The 16,064-nt window shown below is 44.0% G+C and overlaps 1 protein-coding gene across 10 annotated transcripts in view; it reads right to left on the bottom strand.

Annotated features, from left to right (window-relative positions):
* hectd1 (HECT domain containing 1) overlaps positions 1-16,064 on the bottom strand; it is a 98,541-nt gene that overhangs the window by 9,221 nt on the left and 73,256 nt on the right. For 6 of the 10 annotated variants that reach the window (XM_028821341.2, XM_051919997.1, XM_028821342.2 and 3 more), the window contains 11 exons: positions 14,936-15,158; positions 14,765-14,819; positions 14,357-14,539; positions 13,765-13,978; positions 12,040-12,119; positions 11,824-11,951; positions 9,619-9,814; positions 7,859-7,996; positions 4,384-4,991; positions 1,487-1,565; positions 1,304-1,397 (listed from right to left, as the gene is read on the bottom strand). In XM_028821341.2, coding sequence (XP_028677174.1) covers positions 1,304-1,397; positions 1,487-1,565; positions 4,384-4,991; positions 7,859-7,996; positions 9,619-9,814; positions 11,824-11,951; positions 12,040-12,119; positions 13,765-13,978; positions 14,357-14,539; positions 14,765-14,819; positions 14,936-15,158 — 1,998 coding nt within the window. The remainder of the gene's footprint in view (positions 1-1,303; positions 1,398-1,486; positions 1,566-4,383; positions 4,992-7,858; positions 7,997-9,618; positions 9,815-11,823; positions 11,952-12,039; positions 12,120-13,764; positions 13,979-14,356; positions 14,540-14,764; positions 14,820-14,935; positions 15,159-16,064) is intronic. The other 4 variants (XM_028821350.2, XM_051919996.1, XM_028821346.2 and 1 more) reach the window with 3 other exon arrangements.

Here is a 16,064-nt window from a genome sequence, read left to right as displayed (position 1 = left end):
GGGTCACAGGCTCCCCAGCACCACCCCACCAAATGTAGGAAGACCTCGGCCAAAACTCTGATGGGGAAGGTCCATTAAGAGGTTGTGCTGAACTTCAAGAGCATCGTGAGGACGGCTGACAAGCAGACACAAACAGACGGCCCTGCCATTTATTTATTTCAGCTTCAAGCTGTGTGTGTGGATCTAGGCGTCTGTTTTTTGTATTTCTTTTAATTTTCCGTGCGCTGACCCCTCTCTGATGACGATGAGGTAAAGCAGCAGTTAAAACAAATGAGGATGGGCTTTACACGTAGGCATCCAACATGCCACACAAGTGTCCAGCTTTGGTCACCTTATAGTTTACTCTCAGGGTGTCACATTCCCCTGGTATCCATTAACGGTCACTCACTGTAATAAAGTTTGCTTTTCATGTCCGTCATTCCTTAACGTTTGTCATAACTGAACAACTTTGCAAGTTCCATTTTATGAAAATGACAACCACCAGACCTGCTCAGGCAAAGAAGGAAAAACCAACAGGACTATTTATTTAATTAGGGTTATGTCAACGGGCAGCGTCTGTGAATCTGGTGGGTGTGTGTGAGTGACAGAGTGGTCCCTGTGATGAACGAGAGTGCTGATCAGGCCCGTTTTCGGCCTTTTTGTCCCCAGTCCCGGTATGAAAGCCTTGCACCCCCACCTCTCCCCCAACAATCCTGAAACGGCTTGAGAAGGTTCTAGAACTGACCAATGGAACTCCATCCACTGAGGGCTACGGTGCCTGTACAGTCCTTGAATGCACCTGAATGTTACGTCATGCCTCCATTTTCTAACTTTGTAATCTAATCCATTTAGAACATCCCATCTCTCAGACTGATGGAGTATCCCTAGAGTCCCCTGAGAACTTGTCTACTGGTCTACCTCCGTTTCAAAACTGAAAACTTCACTATTTGACGCCCATGGGCATCACAGTTGCAGCACAATTCAGTTCATCGGCCGGTGCTCCCGATGCTTTAGTCACCGACTCATCTTCCTCCACTCTATTGATGTATTTGTTGATCTAGACTCGGAGGGGTGGGTGGCCTTGTGGGACGGTGATGTTTGGGGTATTCACATTTCTTCTTTTTCAACTGACCCTTCTGTGTGTGTGTGTGTGTTAAACTTCCTGAAGCAATAAAAATAACTGATCATAAAACATGAGCTTTCAAGTCTCACGCATTACAAGTGTTACCTAATGTGTTTAATTCCAATTGAATAAAATTCTACATGCTTTCCCACAATCCCCAAAATTACACCAAGTTTAGAAGTCTGCTAGCGATTGGCTCACCTCTAAATGAGTCCATCTGTTTCTGAATGCCGGTGTGCATACAGAAGTCGAACATCAGTTCCACGTATTCTTCTGCATTATCGATGGATACCATCTAACAAACAACGAGAGAAAAGTTAAAACTGAACATTTAGGACAGAAGTTTAACATACACAAATAAATAAATAAAGTAAGTCTGCCCACCTCATCTTCACCGTTGGGTTTCAGATCAACAACTGAGAATCCATGGACTTTTGAAGAAGGGCAAAACTGAAAATTCAACCTGAAAGATCGAGAAGTAAGAGATGAGTAAGATGGCATGCCATCCGTGCAGGGAGACACCCCAGTCCCACCCATGGGCTCTGTGGCTATTTAAGATGTCTCAGGCGTGGATCTTGAATCTGAATCTCCCACAATAAACATAAGTAAAGTCGGTGACACGTTAAATAATTTCTAGTCGGTGAGCAAAGTTAGCGACTGCAGTTGCTGGACCCCATCGCCTTCACGATGTTGGATAACACAACTTGGAACAGATGGGGAGGACTGATGACAGTAATTTCTGATTTTGACAGTGCCGGCTGATCACTCCGGTGCTGTCTCAGCCCTTTCTGTGGTGGTGATGGGATATTTTTCTGTTAGACTAGTGATGAATATTTGTGCAAATATTAATTTGTAATTCGCTTAATGATATCAAACAGGTGTTGAAACCTCAAACATTTTTACCTAAGGTTACACAAAGGACATGCATGAGTCACACTCGCTGGTCTCAAGATTAACCATCTGGACTCTTAACCACGTGCTCATCTCCAAAAGGTCACAAGCTAGACGTTAAAACGATTGTCAACTGCTTTGGAACAGCGGCCCAAGGGGTGGTCTTACAAAATCTGCAACCAGGCCGAGGCTAGGAGTCAAGAGAGACGGGCAGATGTGAGAGCTGGTGAGTGCGCTGCAGAGGGTCAGCAAGTGGGTGTGACGCAGACTCCAGAAAGTTGGGTGGGACACACCGAGGGCTGGCCACCTGATGGAGAGAACAGAGACTGGTGGACTCGTGATGCTGCCAACACTGAAATGCCAGTTGTAAAATGCCTTCTGTCACATATGTGTGTGTCTACATTGGCACAAAATGCTAATGCAGCGTTTCTCAACCTTAACGGCCCTTCATAAAACAAGCCCACAAATATCACGGATGTAGAAGGTGCTCCCTGACAGAAGCGCAGATATAAACAGGGATAAATATCAAGCAGTGCTGCAGATCATTTAGGCGAGCCACTCGCACACTTTGGGGGATCTCCTTCATGAAGTTCAGATTGTATTGAGGCATACTGAGGGTCTCCTGAGAAGTCATGACTGTGTCAGAGTCCCATGAAGTTCATGATCGTGCCGATTTATGCAGTTTTGTTTTGTGAAGTTCATGAAAACAGTCGTTTTTCCACAATTGCCACAGAAAGTGTTGAGGTAATGTGGGCAGTGACGGGAAAGCTCACATTGACTTCTTACACCAAAATGCTGCTAACTGTACAGTATCAAAATTTGGGCTTTTCAGTACTTGTATAGAACCCAACCATAACTGGAGCTCTGGGGGTAATTACCTTCTCACATGTTGTTATTTGAATAAAGAAACTGCATTGTGTGTTCCCTCAGGTTCGTTTTCTCTAAAATTGTGTTTTGTCTAAAGGTCCGAGGCCATTTATTGTGTAAAATACGTAAAAACAGAGGATACTAGGAAGTGTGCAAATACTTTTTCACAGCTCTATATTGTGATCAGTCCTCATACCCATCACATTTTTACAAGTAAAGGCCATGTCACATGTCACAAAGTTTCCAGAGATTTGTTTTATAATCTTCAGCAAGTTTGTGGCCAGTTGCAACACGTTTCCATCACTGCCAGTCATGTCATGTGACATATCCCACAGATCATTCCAACCAGTCTGAAAATCATCCTGAAAAAATCCTAAAAGATCCGTCATAGAGACGGGCTCTGAGCATGACAGCGGCCCACCCAGACGTATAATGAATACAATGCAGTGAGACGAGGACCTCACAAACAGGAGAGAAGCTCGTCTGTCTAAGGACTCGTGTTTTATGGACCACAACAGAATTCTAAGAAAGAAATGGCAGACATTTCAGGTGAACCCGCAGGACCCATTAAATCCGACTACAGCACTGGCTCCGTTAGGTTGCACGCTATTGGCCATGAAGTGGCGAATGTAACTGTGCTGGAAAGCCATCACGCAGTCGTTAAATCTAACATGATTTTCAGTCATGTAATGACAAGATCGGCTTTAGAGCCTGTACTGCCTGAATGTTCTCATAAACGCTTGGCCCAAGTGGGTGTCGTAATCTCTTTCTGTTAATGAATCAGAAAAACTGCTAAATTTAAGGTGATTCTGTTAATTCACGTGTTTGTCTCTTCTCCACTTGACTATTATGACTCATTATACTTTGCAGTTAATCATCTTTAACGTGTCCACAACGCTGCTGCCAGGCTTACAACAGGCACATGAAAGCAGAATCCCATCACCCCAGTCTTAGCTTCACTTCACTGGCTCCCTGTGCTCTACTGGACGGTTTTCACCCTCTTCAATCTTACTGACCTCTTAGACCCTCACTCTCCTTCACGATCACCGAGGTCCTCTGACCAGGAGTTATTGGTCACGCCGAGTTCTCGACTTAAGCACACAGGGGGCCATACTTTTACAGTTGCTGCCCCTGGAGGTCTGCACCAACTTTGGTCACTTTTAAAACCCACCTGAAAGCCAATCTTTTTGCCTTACCTTTTGAACTATTTTTGATGTATTTACTTACTGTATGTATTACACACACGCTGTACATACTGTGTTTATTTGGTGTTTTTATGGAAGATGTACAGCACTTTGGTTGACTTCTGTTATTTTAAAATGTGCTCTATAAATAAAATTGACTTGACTTGTCCTAATAAATCTGAAATTGATGCAACAAGTAAATCCTTCAGGCGTCGAAGGTGCAAACCAGGCTTCCACAACTCCCTTTGGCTTTCTCTCATTCATCAAGGTGGGCTGCTTTACAACATCACTGAAAACACAATTAGAAACCGAGAAGGTGGGAAAAGAAGGGCAGCTCACCCCAAGTCTTCAATGCTGAGTGGCGGCCCAGAACCAGACGGGTTCTTCAAAACCAAGTCCTGTAGGCGGGTGTTCTTCTCGTCCTCAGAGAGGGCCCTGTTGGACAGTATCTGCCTTCTCTTTATTGCAAGCTCTTTCACTTCCTTCAAGAATCTGGCCCTGTGAGGGTTAACCAGTTCAAAGTCTTCCCAGGTCAGGATTCCATGATACCATGCTGGTGGCTTGGGCTTTGGTGGGTCAAGGATAAACTCAGATTTGGAGTCTTCGTCAAAGCTTCCCACTGAGTAATTATCATGTCCTTCTTCGGTGGAAGCTTCCGACTGAATTTCAGAAAAGTGCATGTCGCCGTCACCCCTGGATTCGTACAGCAGCTTGCTCATATTGCTTTTGAGCTCCCCCATACACATCAACTTGAAAAAGGGCTTAGAAATTGGGATGTCCACCAGTCTGTTGTCCTGTATGCACTTGGCTAAGAAAACACCCAAGAAAAAGAAAAGTTTACTGATCCTGTCCAGTTCGTCGCTGTCTTGTGGAAACGGGGCAGGGAAAAGTCCACAGGAGCGCTGCACGTAGTACCCTGGTGGCTTGAGACCCCCTCCTAGGTCAACCTGCAAAGGAGACAGCACAGTATTAGCAGGGTCACTCAGATCAGACCGTGACTGAGCAGGCTGTACGGCTAAAGAAACAGGATAAAGGGACATTACGAATGTATTCATACACTATACCGTCCAAGTAAAAGTATGTGAACCCCTAGGAATTCTCGATATTTATGTCTAATTCCCATATAAAACGTATCTTCATGTCGGTCACAATAATGAACAAACACAGCCTCCTAGAACTACAGATACACAGATTTTCAGAGACTTGTTGACCATATTGAATAAATCAGTCAAACTGTGAAACTGAAGGTTGGAAAAAGTAAGTGAACCCTAAGCTAACGACTTTTAAAAAGCTCCTTGCAGTCCGAATTTCGCACCCCTGGAGTCCATTTAATGAAATGACTTCAGAGGTGTGGTGGCCCAGAATGACTTTGATTGATCACAAACACTATAAAGTTTGAGTCTGAGCTTTTGACGAGAAGCATATCCAGATGGGAATCACGCCTCGCACAAAAGAGCTGTCTGAAGAGCTACGATCAAGAATTGTCGACATCTACATGATCTACATGAGGCTGGAAAGGATTACAAAGTCATCTCAAAGACTTCAGATATTCGTCAGTCTACTGTTAGGCAAGTTGTCTATAAATGGAGACAGTTTGGTATTGTGGCTACTCTGCCTAGAAGTGGGTGCCCTGCCAAGATGACCCCCACGCAAAGTCAGCAATGAGGCAAAGAAGAACCCTCGAGTGACAGCAAAGGACTTGAAGTCATTAGAACTGGCCAACATCTCTGTTCATAAGTCAACTTTACACAACAAGAAAGGAGTCCATGGCAGGACACCAAGAAGGAAGCCATAGCTATCAAAAAAGAACATTGCTGAAAGAGCACTTGGACACTCCACAACAGTACTGGGACAATGTTTTATGGAGTGATGAAAACAAAATTGAACTATTTGGGAGGAACAAGCAGAACTTCATTTGGCATAAAAAGGGCACAGCATATCAACATCAAAACTTCATCCCTACAGTCAAATATGGTGGAGGGAACATCATGATTTGGGCCTGCTTTGCTGCATCAGGGCCTGGACAGCTTGCCATCGAGGGGAAAATGAATTCACAAGTTTATCAACAAGTTCTCCAGGATAATGTGAGGGCGTCTGTCCATCAAGAGGCTGGGTGATGCAACAGGACAATGACCTCAAACATCACAGCAAATCCACAGCACAATGGCTTCAGAAGAACAAACTCGGCCTTTTGGAGTGGCCCAGTCAGAGCTCAGATCTCAGATCTCAATCCTATTGAAATGCTGTGGAATGACTTGAGGAGAGCCACACACAGAAGACAACCGAAGAATATGGAAGAGTTAAGGCAGTTCTGCAGGGAAGAATGGGCTCAAATTGCCCGCCGCACGATGTGCAGGTCTGATCTGCAGTTACACGAAGCGCCTGGTTGAGGTCATTGCTGCCAAAGGAGGGTCAACCACTTATTAAATCCCAAGGTTCACTTACTTTTTCCACTACCACTGTGAACGCCGAATGTGTTTGTAAAATAAAGACATGAAAGAGTAGAATTATGTGTGTCATTGGCTTATGCTCATTGTGAAGATCAGGACCTGTGACTTAGATGAAGATCACATCACTTTTATGACCAATTCATGCAGTAAACTAGATCATTCCAAAGGGTTCAGATACTTTTTATTTTGATTGTAGATAATAAAATGAATTCTTGTACTAACAAATTGAAATCTGCATACTAAATAAAATGCACTTCCAAACCCTCCTGTTTTCAGGTCCTCTTCATAAAATGCCAACTTTTCCGATCCCACACAACTTTCTCTCTAAGATTATCCAAAAGCACTGATCTCTAGTCATCCATACGACTTCTCCCACCCGTCACACCGAAGTAATCAATTCTCGTTATTCACAGGGGTTACACTCCTGAAACACCCCACAGTAACAGAAACCAGAGACACTAAAGCATTGGTCTAACTGGAAAATGGAGTTGGGTTCTGGTAGACCCTGCTCATGCTACACTTTTGTTACCCATTACTATAAAAATGTAACGAAAATCAGCTAAGCTCATCGCAATGCATTTCTGCTTAGGAGCACTTGGCAAAGCAGTACACTTCAAGACAACCGTAGAAATTAAATACACGGATTTGAAAAACGGCGTAAGAATACCAAGAACACGTGGGACATTACCAGGACGTGAAGACTTGTTAACACAACAGAAGCCCCGAGAACAAGACTGCAGCTTCTCTTGGTGGAGTTTGAGTCGCTGGTGCTCGACAGGCCTCTCAGAATTCTTATTTTACTAATACACAAGACGTGAGTGACACCAAGGGTTACACTTTTATAGATCCAGGGTTTAGCAAGTATTTGCTTAATGTGACAAAGCACCCCTTCATCTTAAGGAAACCCGTGTTTAAGAATATTGTGTCTTCCTCTAAAACCCTAATAACCAATTTGAACAATTCAAGTTATTTCATCATTTATCTTTCGCTCCTTATAAACAATGTGCCACGGCTGGGATGCCCCAACAACCTAAGACATCAGAGTAGAATGTGACAGCGTTGACACCATTGGAGTCACAAGCTGAGCTGCACCATTTAACCTGTGTCAAAATGACAGGTGGCATTTCTGTGAATCACACAAGTAACGTCAGGTCACCAAAAAACAAATCACGAAAACATTTCGAAATGCCCAAAAAGGATCACAAGGTCATTCTTTAGAGGTGACATTTAAAGTCTGTCGGGCCAAGAAGCGTTCACACTTGTTTTTTATTGAAATCAACGGTAACTGAATGTTCGCATTACAAAAGTTCACCTTAGGAAGGGGATGAGATTCACACAGCTTGTATTGCAAAGTACAGACTCACCTGGCGGGACTCGTCATCCGGGAAATCGTCGTCACAAAGCCAAATTCCCAAAGATTTTCTCTGGAATTCTGCTGCCACTAGTGCATAGAACTCTAATGTAGGACCCAATCCTGTCCCTTCTTCTCCCAAAAACTCAACCTAACAAGACAGAAAGGGGTTTAGTCAAAGTCTGAATGCTACAGATGACCGCTCAGTATTTGCAGTCCTTTACCAGTTTTAAAATATTTAAACAGATTATTCTGAATGAACTTGTTAAGACACAATCCAGGTGTCACTGTATCCACCCTTCCATTAAATTAATGAGAGAAAGAAGAAGAACAAAGACAAGTAACATTAAAATACAAAAACGCAACCCTTAGTTGGCTTTGTGGGCCTCCTTGGACAGACACACTTTATCAGTGGAGTCCACAACTTTCCTATGGGATTCATCAGAACAATTCGGACGAGAACAGGCCACTCAACCCAACAAAGTGCGCCAGGCCTGTCCACTTAATTCCTCCAAATTAAAATCAAGTTGACTTTTGAAGGTCCTTAAAGTCCAACTGTTCACCACACTACTTGCTCACTTATTCCATGTTTCTGGGGTTCTAACTTCTTAATGTCTGTGAGAAATTTATCCTTCACAAGTTTCTGTGTCCACGTGCTTTTGATGAACTCATTTTAAAGTCACTGACTCGATCCACTGGACTAATTCACTTTGTCATTTTAAACACTTCAGTCAGGTCTCCTCTTCATCTCCTTAAGGCTCAGCTCTTTTAATCTTTCCTCATCACTCATCCCCTGTAGCCCTCCATAATCAGCCTCGTCGCCCTTCTCTGGACCTTCTCTTGTGCTGCTATGTCCTTTTTGTAGCCTGGAGACCCAAACTGCACACAGGACTCCAGATGAGGTCTCACCAGTGTGTTATAAAGCTTGAGCAGAACCTCCTACTCCACACATCAAGGCGCTATATAACCTGACATTCTGTAGGCCTTCTTAATGTCTTCTGAACACGGCCTGGCAGTTGATAGTGTCGCGTTCACGACGACTCCTAAATCGTTCTCATAAAGGTGGATTTTTGATTTTTCAGCTCTAACACTTTTATTTCCTATGTGGAGTACTTCAGGTCAGCGCTTTGTGAGCGCCACTCCAATACGTTCACCTTGTTGTCATTTTGTTACAACTTCGCATGATTATTCCCCTGGGTGGCAAATCTGTGATGAAGCTTTAACATTCTGGCCAATGTCTTTGAGATGTTGTCTCTAGATAATCCTCTCTCCTTTATGATGACATTTATTTTCTGATGTGCCCGAGACTCTTTACCTTCACAATAAGATGCTGCCACCCCCATGCTTCACAGTTGGTTTCACGTTGTTTGGCTTCACTCACTCTTCTTCCTCCTTGCATAGCTACCATCTTAACAGTTTTCAAATTCTCTTCCTTACTGTCGAAAGCAAAAGAATTCCCAGACATCCAGTGCTGAAAACACCATGATGGAGTGCTGCATCCTGCAGGCTGCTGATGTTTGTGGTGTTCTGCCAGCACATAGCTGCCCAACGGATTTGTTTTTATTAAATTTGCACATGTGGCGCACACTCCAGATAGGCACCTGTACACACTTGTGGTTAGATTTGGATTGAAAGAGTCAAATAAAAATTGGATATGATGCAAAAATTTAAACTGTGTCACTTTTAGCTGCAGTGTGTGTGTGTGTGTGTGTGTGTGTGTCCAATGACGCATAAGCAATGGATTTGAATCTGATGCTACAAAATTCAACTTACCTCCAAAACCGACTTCCTGTCCGAGTGAATCTGCATCACGTTTTCAGCCCACTCCATAAGGCTGTCACCTCTTGGCACTTTCACCCTCTCGTGCTTCAGCCTCCCCACTCTGAACTCCCCGGGGTCATCCCGCCGCACAGTTGGCCTGGAACGTTCCATGGTGGCTTCACGCCTATTCTGAAGCCACACTATTGCCCTGAAATCACAAAGCCAAGTCCAAGAATTAACAGAGCAGCACAATGGTGCAGAATAAGAAACTCGGGTTTAGGCCTAATGGCTGTTCAGCAGTACAGGTGAGTTCACATATACTGTAAGTGGCTACTTGGGGGTGTGGGGGAATGTTAAGCTCCTGGACTCTCTGGACCATAAGGAATTGTGGGGGACAGTCAATGATATCCCCTGGTAAGCTCTCAGAACTACCACTGAATGGAGACAGACCTTTATTCATGGTATAATTATCATTAATTATTATAACAGTTTCAATTGTTTAACTCATTCAAGGCGGGTGTCAACAACAAAGAATCGAAGAAGTGAAGGCCATCCACTAGATGGCAACAAAGACCATGAGAAAAAATGGATCTGCATTCATGTTCAGTACAGCATGGTGTCCAATGCCAGCAGCCACTCTTGTCAAAAGAAATCCTCTGCCAGGGATGTGTTGTGGATTGTCGAGGCCCAGAATATTCTGTAGTAACTCTCTCGAAGATGAAGCAATCTGAACAAAACCACATGCAATGTGCTCCTCCGTATATATGGAGCTTCGAACAAGCTGAGATGCCCCTTTTGTCAGTGCGACGAGGTAGGCGCTGGACAGCCGTCACGACGTTTAACCTCCGTTTGCAACTTCTGGGTGCACCCTGCCCGTACCCCTTCACTCAGTCACTCGACTTCTTGTCACGATGGTGGTGTACAGTATGGAGCAGCGCATCTTCATGGTGCAAACCTATTGGGTCACCAATTCGTTTAAGCGATGTCAGAATCAACTGGATGATCGCTGAGTTAACTGAAGGTGACTTCCAGCAAGATGGAGCAATGCATCACACATCAGCAAGGAGCCTGGCAGAAATGGAGTCCTTCGGCAAAAGGGTCATTTCAAAGGAGCTTTAGCCACCACGGTCGCCGGATCCGACACCACCAGACTAATTCCTTTGGGGTCTGCTAACTGGAAAAGTCTATTGGAACAAACCGCACTGTGGAAGATTTGAAGGAAAACATCCAACGTGAAATTGCTGCTATTGCCCCAGAGACACTTGCAGACACATTCAGGTACATGGAGCGCCGCGTCAAAATGCGTCTGTCAGAAAACGGAAACCACTTCCAGCATCGCATGTCATGCAATCGATTACACACACGTCGAAAGGTAGAGAGCGGATTGTTCTGGTTCAGATTGCTTCATCCTAACGGGAGTTACAACAGAATATTCAGGGTCTCCCTGTACAACATCTGCAAGATCAGTCCATATCTGACAAGGTATGGGCACAAGTCCTGGTCCAGACTGGACAACTGCGACTCCCTGCTGACAGAATTACCAGGCATGTGTCACCAAGCTGCTGCAGAGGAGTCAAAATGCAACACCTCCTCTGATGTTCAACCAGCCAACATGAGTACATGTCACTCCTCTTCTCAGATCATTCCCATGACTCCCTGTTGCAGCACAAATTAAGTCCAAAGCCTTTTTGCTTGCCCTCAGAGTGGTCAATGAGTCACGCATCAATATATATGGAGACACTTCTGAGGTCCTTGACTCTCTCGCCCACTTGCTGATGAATGGCATCTGGCGATGCCAACTCTGCATTGCATCGAATCTCAATTCAGACTCCTTTCACGTGCAGCTCCTAGTTGATGGAACGAGCTGCCCACCTCCACTCAAACACCTGACGTCCTCAGTGTGTTTAAGAAGCGCATCAATTTGTCCAACCGCAGTGAGGTTTTTGTATCCAATAATTTCATTTATTTACTGAGCGCTTCGCTTGTGTTGATCAATTCTGTCCCCTTGTCCTCTAACATTTGTTCCTAAACACCCCCCAGAATGAAGTGAATCCGATTGTGTTAATCACTTTGGATGCAAGTGTTCACTGAGCGAATAAAAAGTCTTCACTAAGCATCCAAAAAGGCACTGGCCCGTGTGGCTCTCGCTTCTCACCTCAAAATATGCAGGCCGCTGCCGCAGCCCACACAAAGTGAAGTCACCAAAACGCCGCCTACCTGGATGCTCCGAATGCTGTGCACGTGAAGTATAGCTGCCTCGTCTCAAAGGGGATCAAGAAAGGACACTTGCTGGTTAACTGCTCACACCAATCTGGCAATGCGCTGCTCGCTAAAGCTAGAGGTTCCTGCATAAAATGAGCAAAAATAAAATGTGACACTAAACACTTTATGATTTTAGTTTATTCATAAAGCAGTTCAGCCAAGAATATTTACCTCAATCTGCTGCAGGATTTTGGTTGTGACCTTTTTGCTGGTGAACTCATCTGGAGAGACGTTGAATTGGAGCTGATCATCTGTTGAGTAAAAAGGGGTGCCCACCCCACCACCACATTATTAGTGCAAAACTGGAAACTTCAAAAAGGCGCACAAAATAAAAGGCAAGGGAGAAACTGAAGACAGACCATCGTCTTCATAACATGCCCACAAAGTTTCTGTCCCCAATCCCATCACCACGCGCGAGTGGCACTTTAAAATTGCTGTTTTCTTGTTAGCAGGTTTGGCACACATTTAAGTGATGCCAGAGGTTATAAGGCAGTGGAGAATGACATGAAGAGGAGAGGTGGAGGGCCGGGGTGGGGGTTTGGGGGTGACGCCAGTGGATGAAGAGGAAACAATGCAAACACCTCAAATGGAAAGTGTATAAAAACACAGAGAAAACACTTGCTGGCCTGGGTAAACCACATAATGTCACAATGGCACAGAAGAGGTGACCCAAGAGAGAAGGCGACGCTCACTGCCCAGGCACAGCAGCTCACCGGTTCACTGGCAGGCTTATTTGATTTTATTACTGTAACATCATTGGTTTCTATGACATTTGACTTGGCGACGCTCTCAGATATGAGACATGAACACAAAGTCGCCACGGTCGCCTCTGAACAAAACCACATCAACATGACAGCAAACTCCTTCAGGTGAGCTGGTAAGCAAGTCGGAGCTGCTGAATCCAGAAACGGTTTTCAAAGGGATACATTTTCTCAAAAAATCCACTTCTGTCGTTAAAAGCATCACCATGACGGCCTATCTGATCAAAGAAATACAAATTCTTTTTTGCCCAGTTTCACTTGTCATGTTCATGTAAAATCTCCTCAAAGGCCGACCCCAACATGTCACACGTTGACTTGGAGGCTGTGACCTGCACAGTGCACTTTCTAACGAATGTCACGTCTGCTTGACCTTTCTGTGTTCTGATAATACAACAGAAGAGTCCGTTCAGGTAAGAGAAAGCTTTGTATGGCAGTGTAAGGAGTACCCGTCTCAGATGGCCAACAATAAAGGAGGGAGAACAGAGGTTGTAGTAAAGGAGGAGAGGAAAAGAACCACGCCAGAGATAAGGTCAGTCAAAACACTACACTGGAGGCCATTGGATGAACCCGGGTTCATTTCAGCAGATTCCCTGAAGAGATCGACGATTCTTTTTTCTTTCGAGGTGAATCTGGGAGAGTCCTCCAAAATGAACATTCATTTGCAGCTTGCACCCACACACGGACAACAGCAAGGGTGGATACGCAAAAAAGGAGATTGCTTTGTTTGGACTGACTGAATGTGCAGTGGAAATTATTATTGAGAGTAACTGACGAGTAAATCAGACCAACAGGATTCAATCAAAGAAGGGCCACATAAGCACTTTCAAAAGTCATCGTTTTTTTACACATCCGAACTGCAATGTTAAGACGGCGCTTTCATAAATATATGGTTCTGGGGGGGCGTTTTCAAAAGTCTGTTTTCAGGCTTGCATGGACAAAAGACAAAGACGGAGACTCATGTGTGGGCTTTAAACAAAACAGGTAGTAGTGTGGATATAACCAAACAGACCCAAGTATGCACAGCAAAGGGCTAAGCCAGTTTTTGCTTGATGATTTGTTTTAATTGCCCCAAGAAAATAAAGAGAAAGAAGAAGAACTACATCAGCAGAATGTACCCCTGCTACGAGGACGTTACCTTCTTGCGGATTCCTTGTCGTGTAGGGATCGCTGGCAATTATGTACAGAATACGCAGCAACTGTAAAACATCTTCCACGCCACAGGCGTTCTGAGCGCTGCCTGCCTTAGCCTGAGCTGGCTCCTTTGCTGAACTAAGAATATTGCAGCTCTGGAGAGAAGAAAGGGATCCATGACTTAACCCCGATGACTTTGATCCGTGTTCATAGAAATCCTGAGCAGGGATGGAAAAAAGTTTTAAACAAGTGACGCCGCTTCCCACCCCGCCAAGCCTCGGCTCTAAATTAAAACGTTTACAGCCGAGTTCTTTAAAGCATCACCACTCACTACTATGAAAAGGTTATTTTGGTAAGAACATCTCCCACCCTCAGTTTCAAAAGAGCATGCAAGACTTCCAACTAATTTCCATCCTCTAAATTACACCAGCCCAGAAACCAAAGCTGGTCAAGTCCATTAAACAAAAAACACAAGCTACGCACAAAGTCACAGCAAACAAAAGGCAAAGCTGAAAGAAACTGGTTAAAAATAAAGGCTGAAGAGTTTTGTCGAGCACCAAGTCATGGAGAAAAGAGAGTCGGAGGCTGTTGTATACCTTGTATGCAGCTATGAGCTGTGAACAATTTCGGTTTTTCCTAATACTTTTATTAGTGCCGGTTAATTTCCAGCGCCGAAGGAAAGTCGAGTCTGCATTCTTCTGCAAGTAGGTTATCAAGTCATTCTTTGGTAATTCATCAGTGCCAAGGTGCTGTTCCACATGCTCTACAGACCAGCAACCCTACAACAGGAAGAACCAAATGTTGGCCTTCCCTGATTGTAAAGTCATATGGAGCACACATGCATTCAAACAGGAGCATGCAAAGTTAAAACAAAATTATCAGAATACACAGTCAGGAATATCCACCAGAGGTTAGTGATCGCCCAACCAGAATTAGAGAGCGTTAAGAGGCAGAGATCTACGCTCGAAACAAAACCACAAATACACAAAGTTCATCATATTTACCATTTTCCCACTCTCCTTTTCTTTGTCGGAATCCTTCATTTCTCTGTACATTATCCTAAAACACAATATTAGGACCAAATTAAAATAAAAAAAAAAAAACAAACAAACAAAGCACAATGCTGACCAACTCAACCGAAGTAGGAATCCGATTTCGAATCATTCATTACTTACGTGTACGTTGGCTCCCAAATGCGACGAAGTTTATCGGATTTCACATTGCCGTTGCAGGAAAGTTGCAGCAGTTTTTGAACATAATAGAAGATGGTGGATTTATAGTTTGAAAGAGGTAGTTCAACTTCTCTGGCAGTTCCGAGTCCCGCTACCTTCAGAATTAAAGCTAGGTGAGGAGAGGGCGCACACTCAACTTCTTCAAGGACCTCGGAATGAGGAGTACCTGCATTGGGAACAGAACGGTCACAACAGTGGGCTCATGCCTTTTCATTTGGGCTCTTCCTTCATCCAGGCCCTACAGGGCCCTGAGGCTGCTGCTCGCCAGCACAGGAGGAAATTTCTGACTTAAGGCCGTGACAGATAACACGACTTTTCCAGCGATTTTCATTCGCAGACTTCATTTACATAACCTAAGCAACTGAGAAGCAGTCGCGGTGCACTGAATCGCTGGGACAATCAAACATTCAGTCTGACATCTGAACTGAATTAGTAAAAACCAGTCTGCAGCTCTCCTCGATAAAAACCAACAGCTTTGATTTTGTCTTCAAAAAAATAAAAAACAAACCACCATCCAAAAATGGTTTTTTAAACATTATTTAACTTATGTAAGCTTGTAGTAATGGCTAAGAAAAAATGTTAGCTTCATAATTTCATGGTTATGGAGGAATGTTTAGGACAAAAAAAAAAAAAAAATCCTGTGAAATGTGACAAATAACATGAAATGCAACTATAAATTATTACCCTAAGTTCTTGTCTATAAGCCGGACTCATGTATTAGCCGGAGACCAAAAATCATACGAATTTTTAAAATAAAATCGTATCATAGATAAGCCGGACTCATGGATAAGCCGAACGTACTATAACCTATAACTAATAGAAGGGAGGGAGGTCAGTGGTCTCACTCGCGCCCATTTAATTTCTTTAAGGGGGGAGAGAGTGTGAGATATTGCCGTCTCTCTCACTCCCCGCATGGCGCGGTTGGAGCGGCCGGAGCGCGTTCTTTCTGCTCTGGGCGTCGCCGAGTCAACACGAGCGCGTAGCGGTCATTTAAATTGTGATTTTATATGTAAGCATATTTAAATATATATCGCGGATTTCTGCGGACAATGGGTCTTTTAATTTCTGGTAC

This window comes from Erpetoichthys calabaricus, chromosome 16 (assembly GCF_900747795.2).
Source record: "Erpetoichthys calabaricus chromosome 16, fErpCal1.3, whole genome shotgun sequence".
Taxonomy (NCBI): Eukaryota; Metazoa; Chordata; class Cladistia; order Polypteriformes; family Polypteridae; genus Erpetoichthys; species Erpetoichthys calabaricus.
The sequence above is the reverse complement of the archived record's forward strand: the minus strand, read 5'-3'. Positions and strand labels throughout refer to the sequence as shown.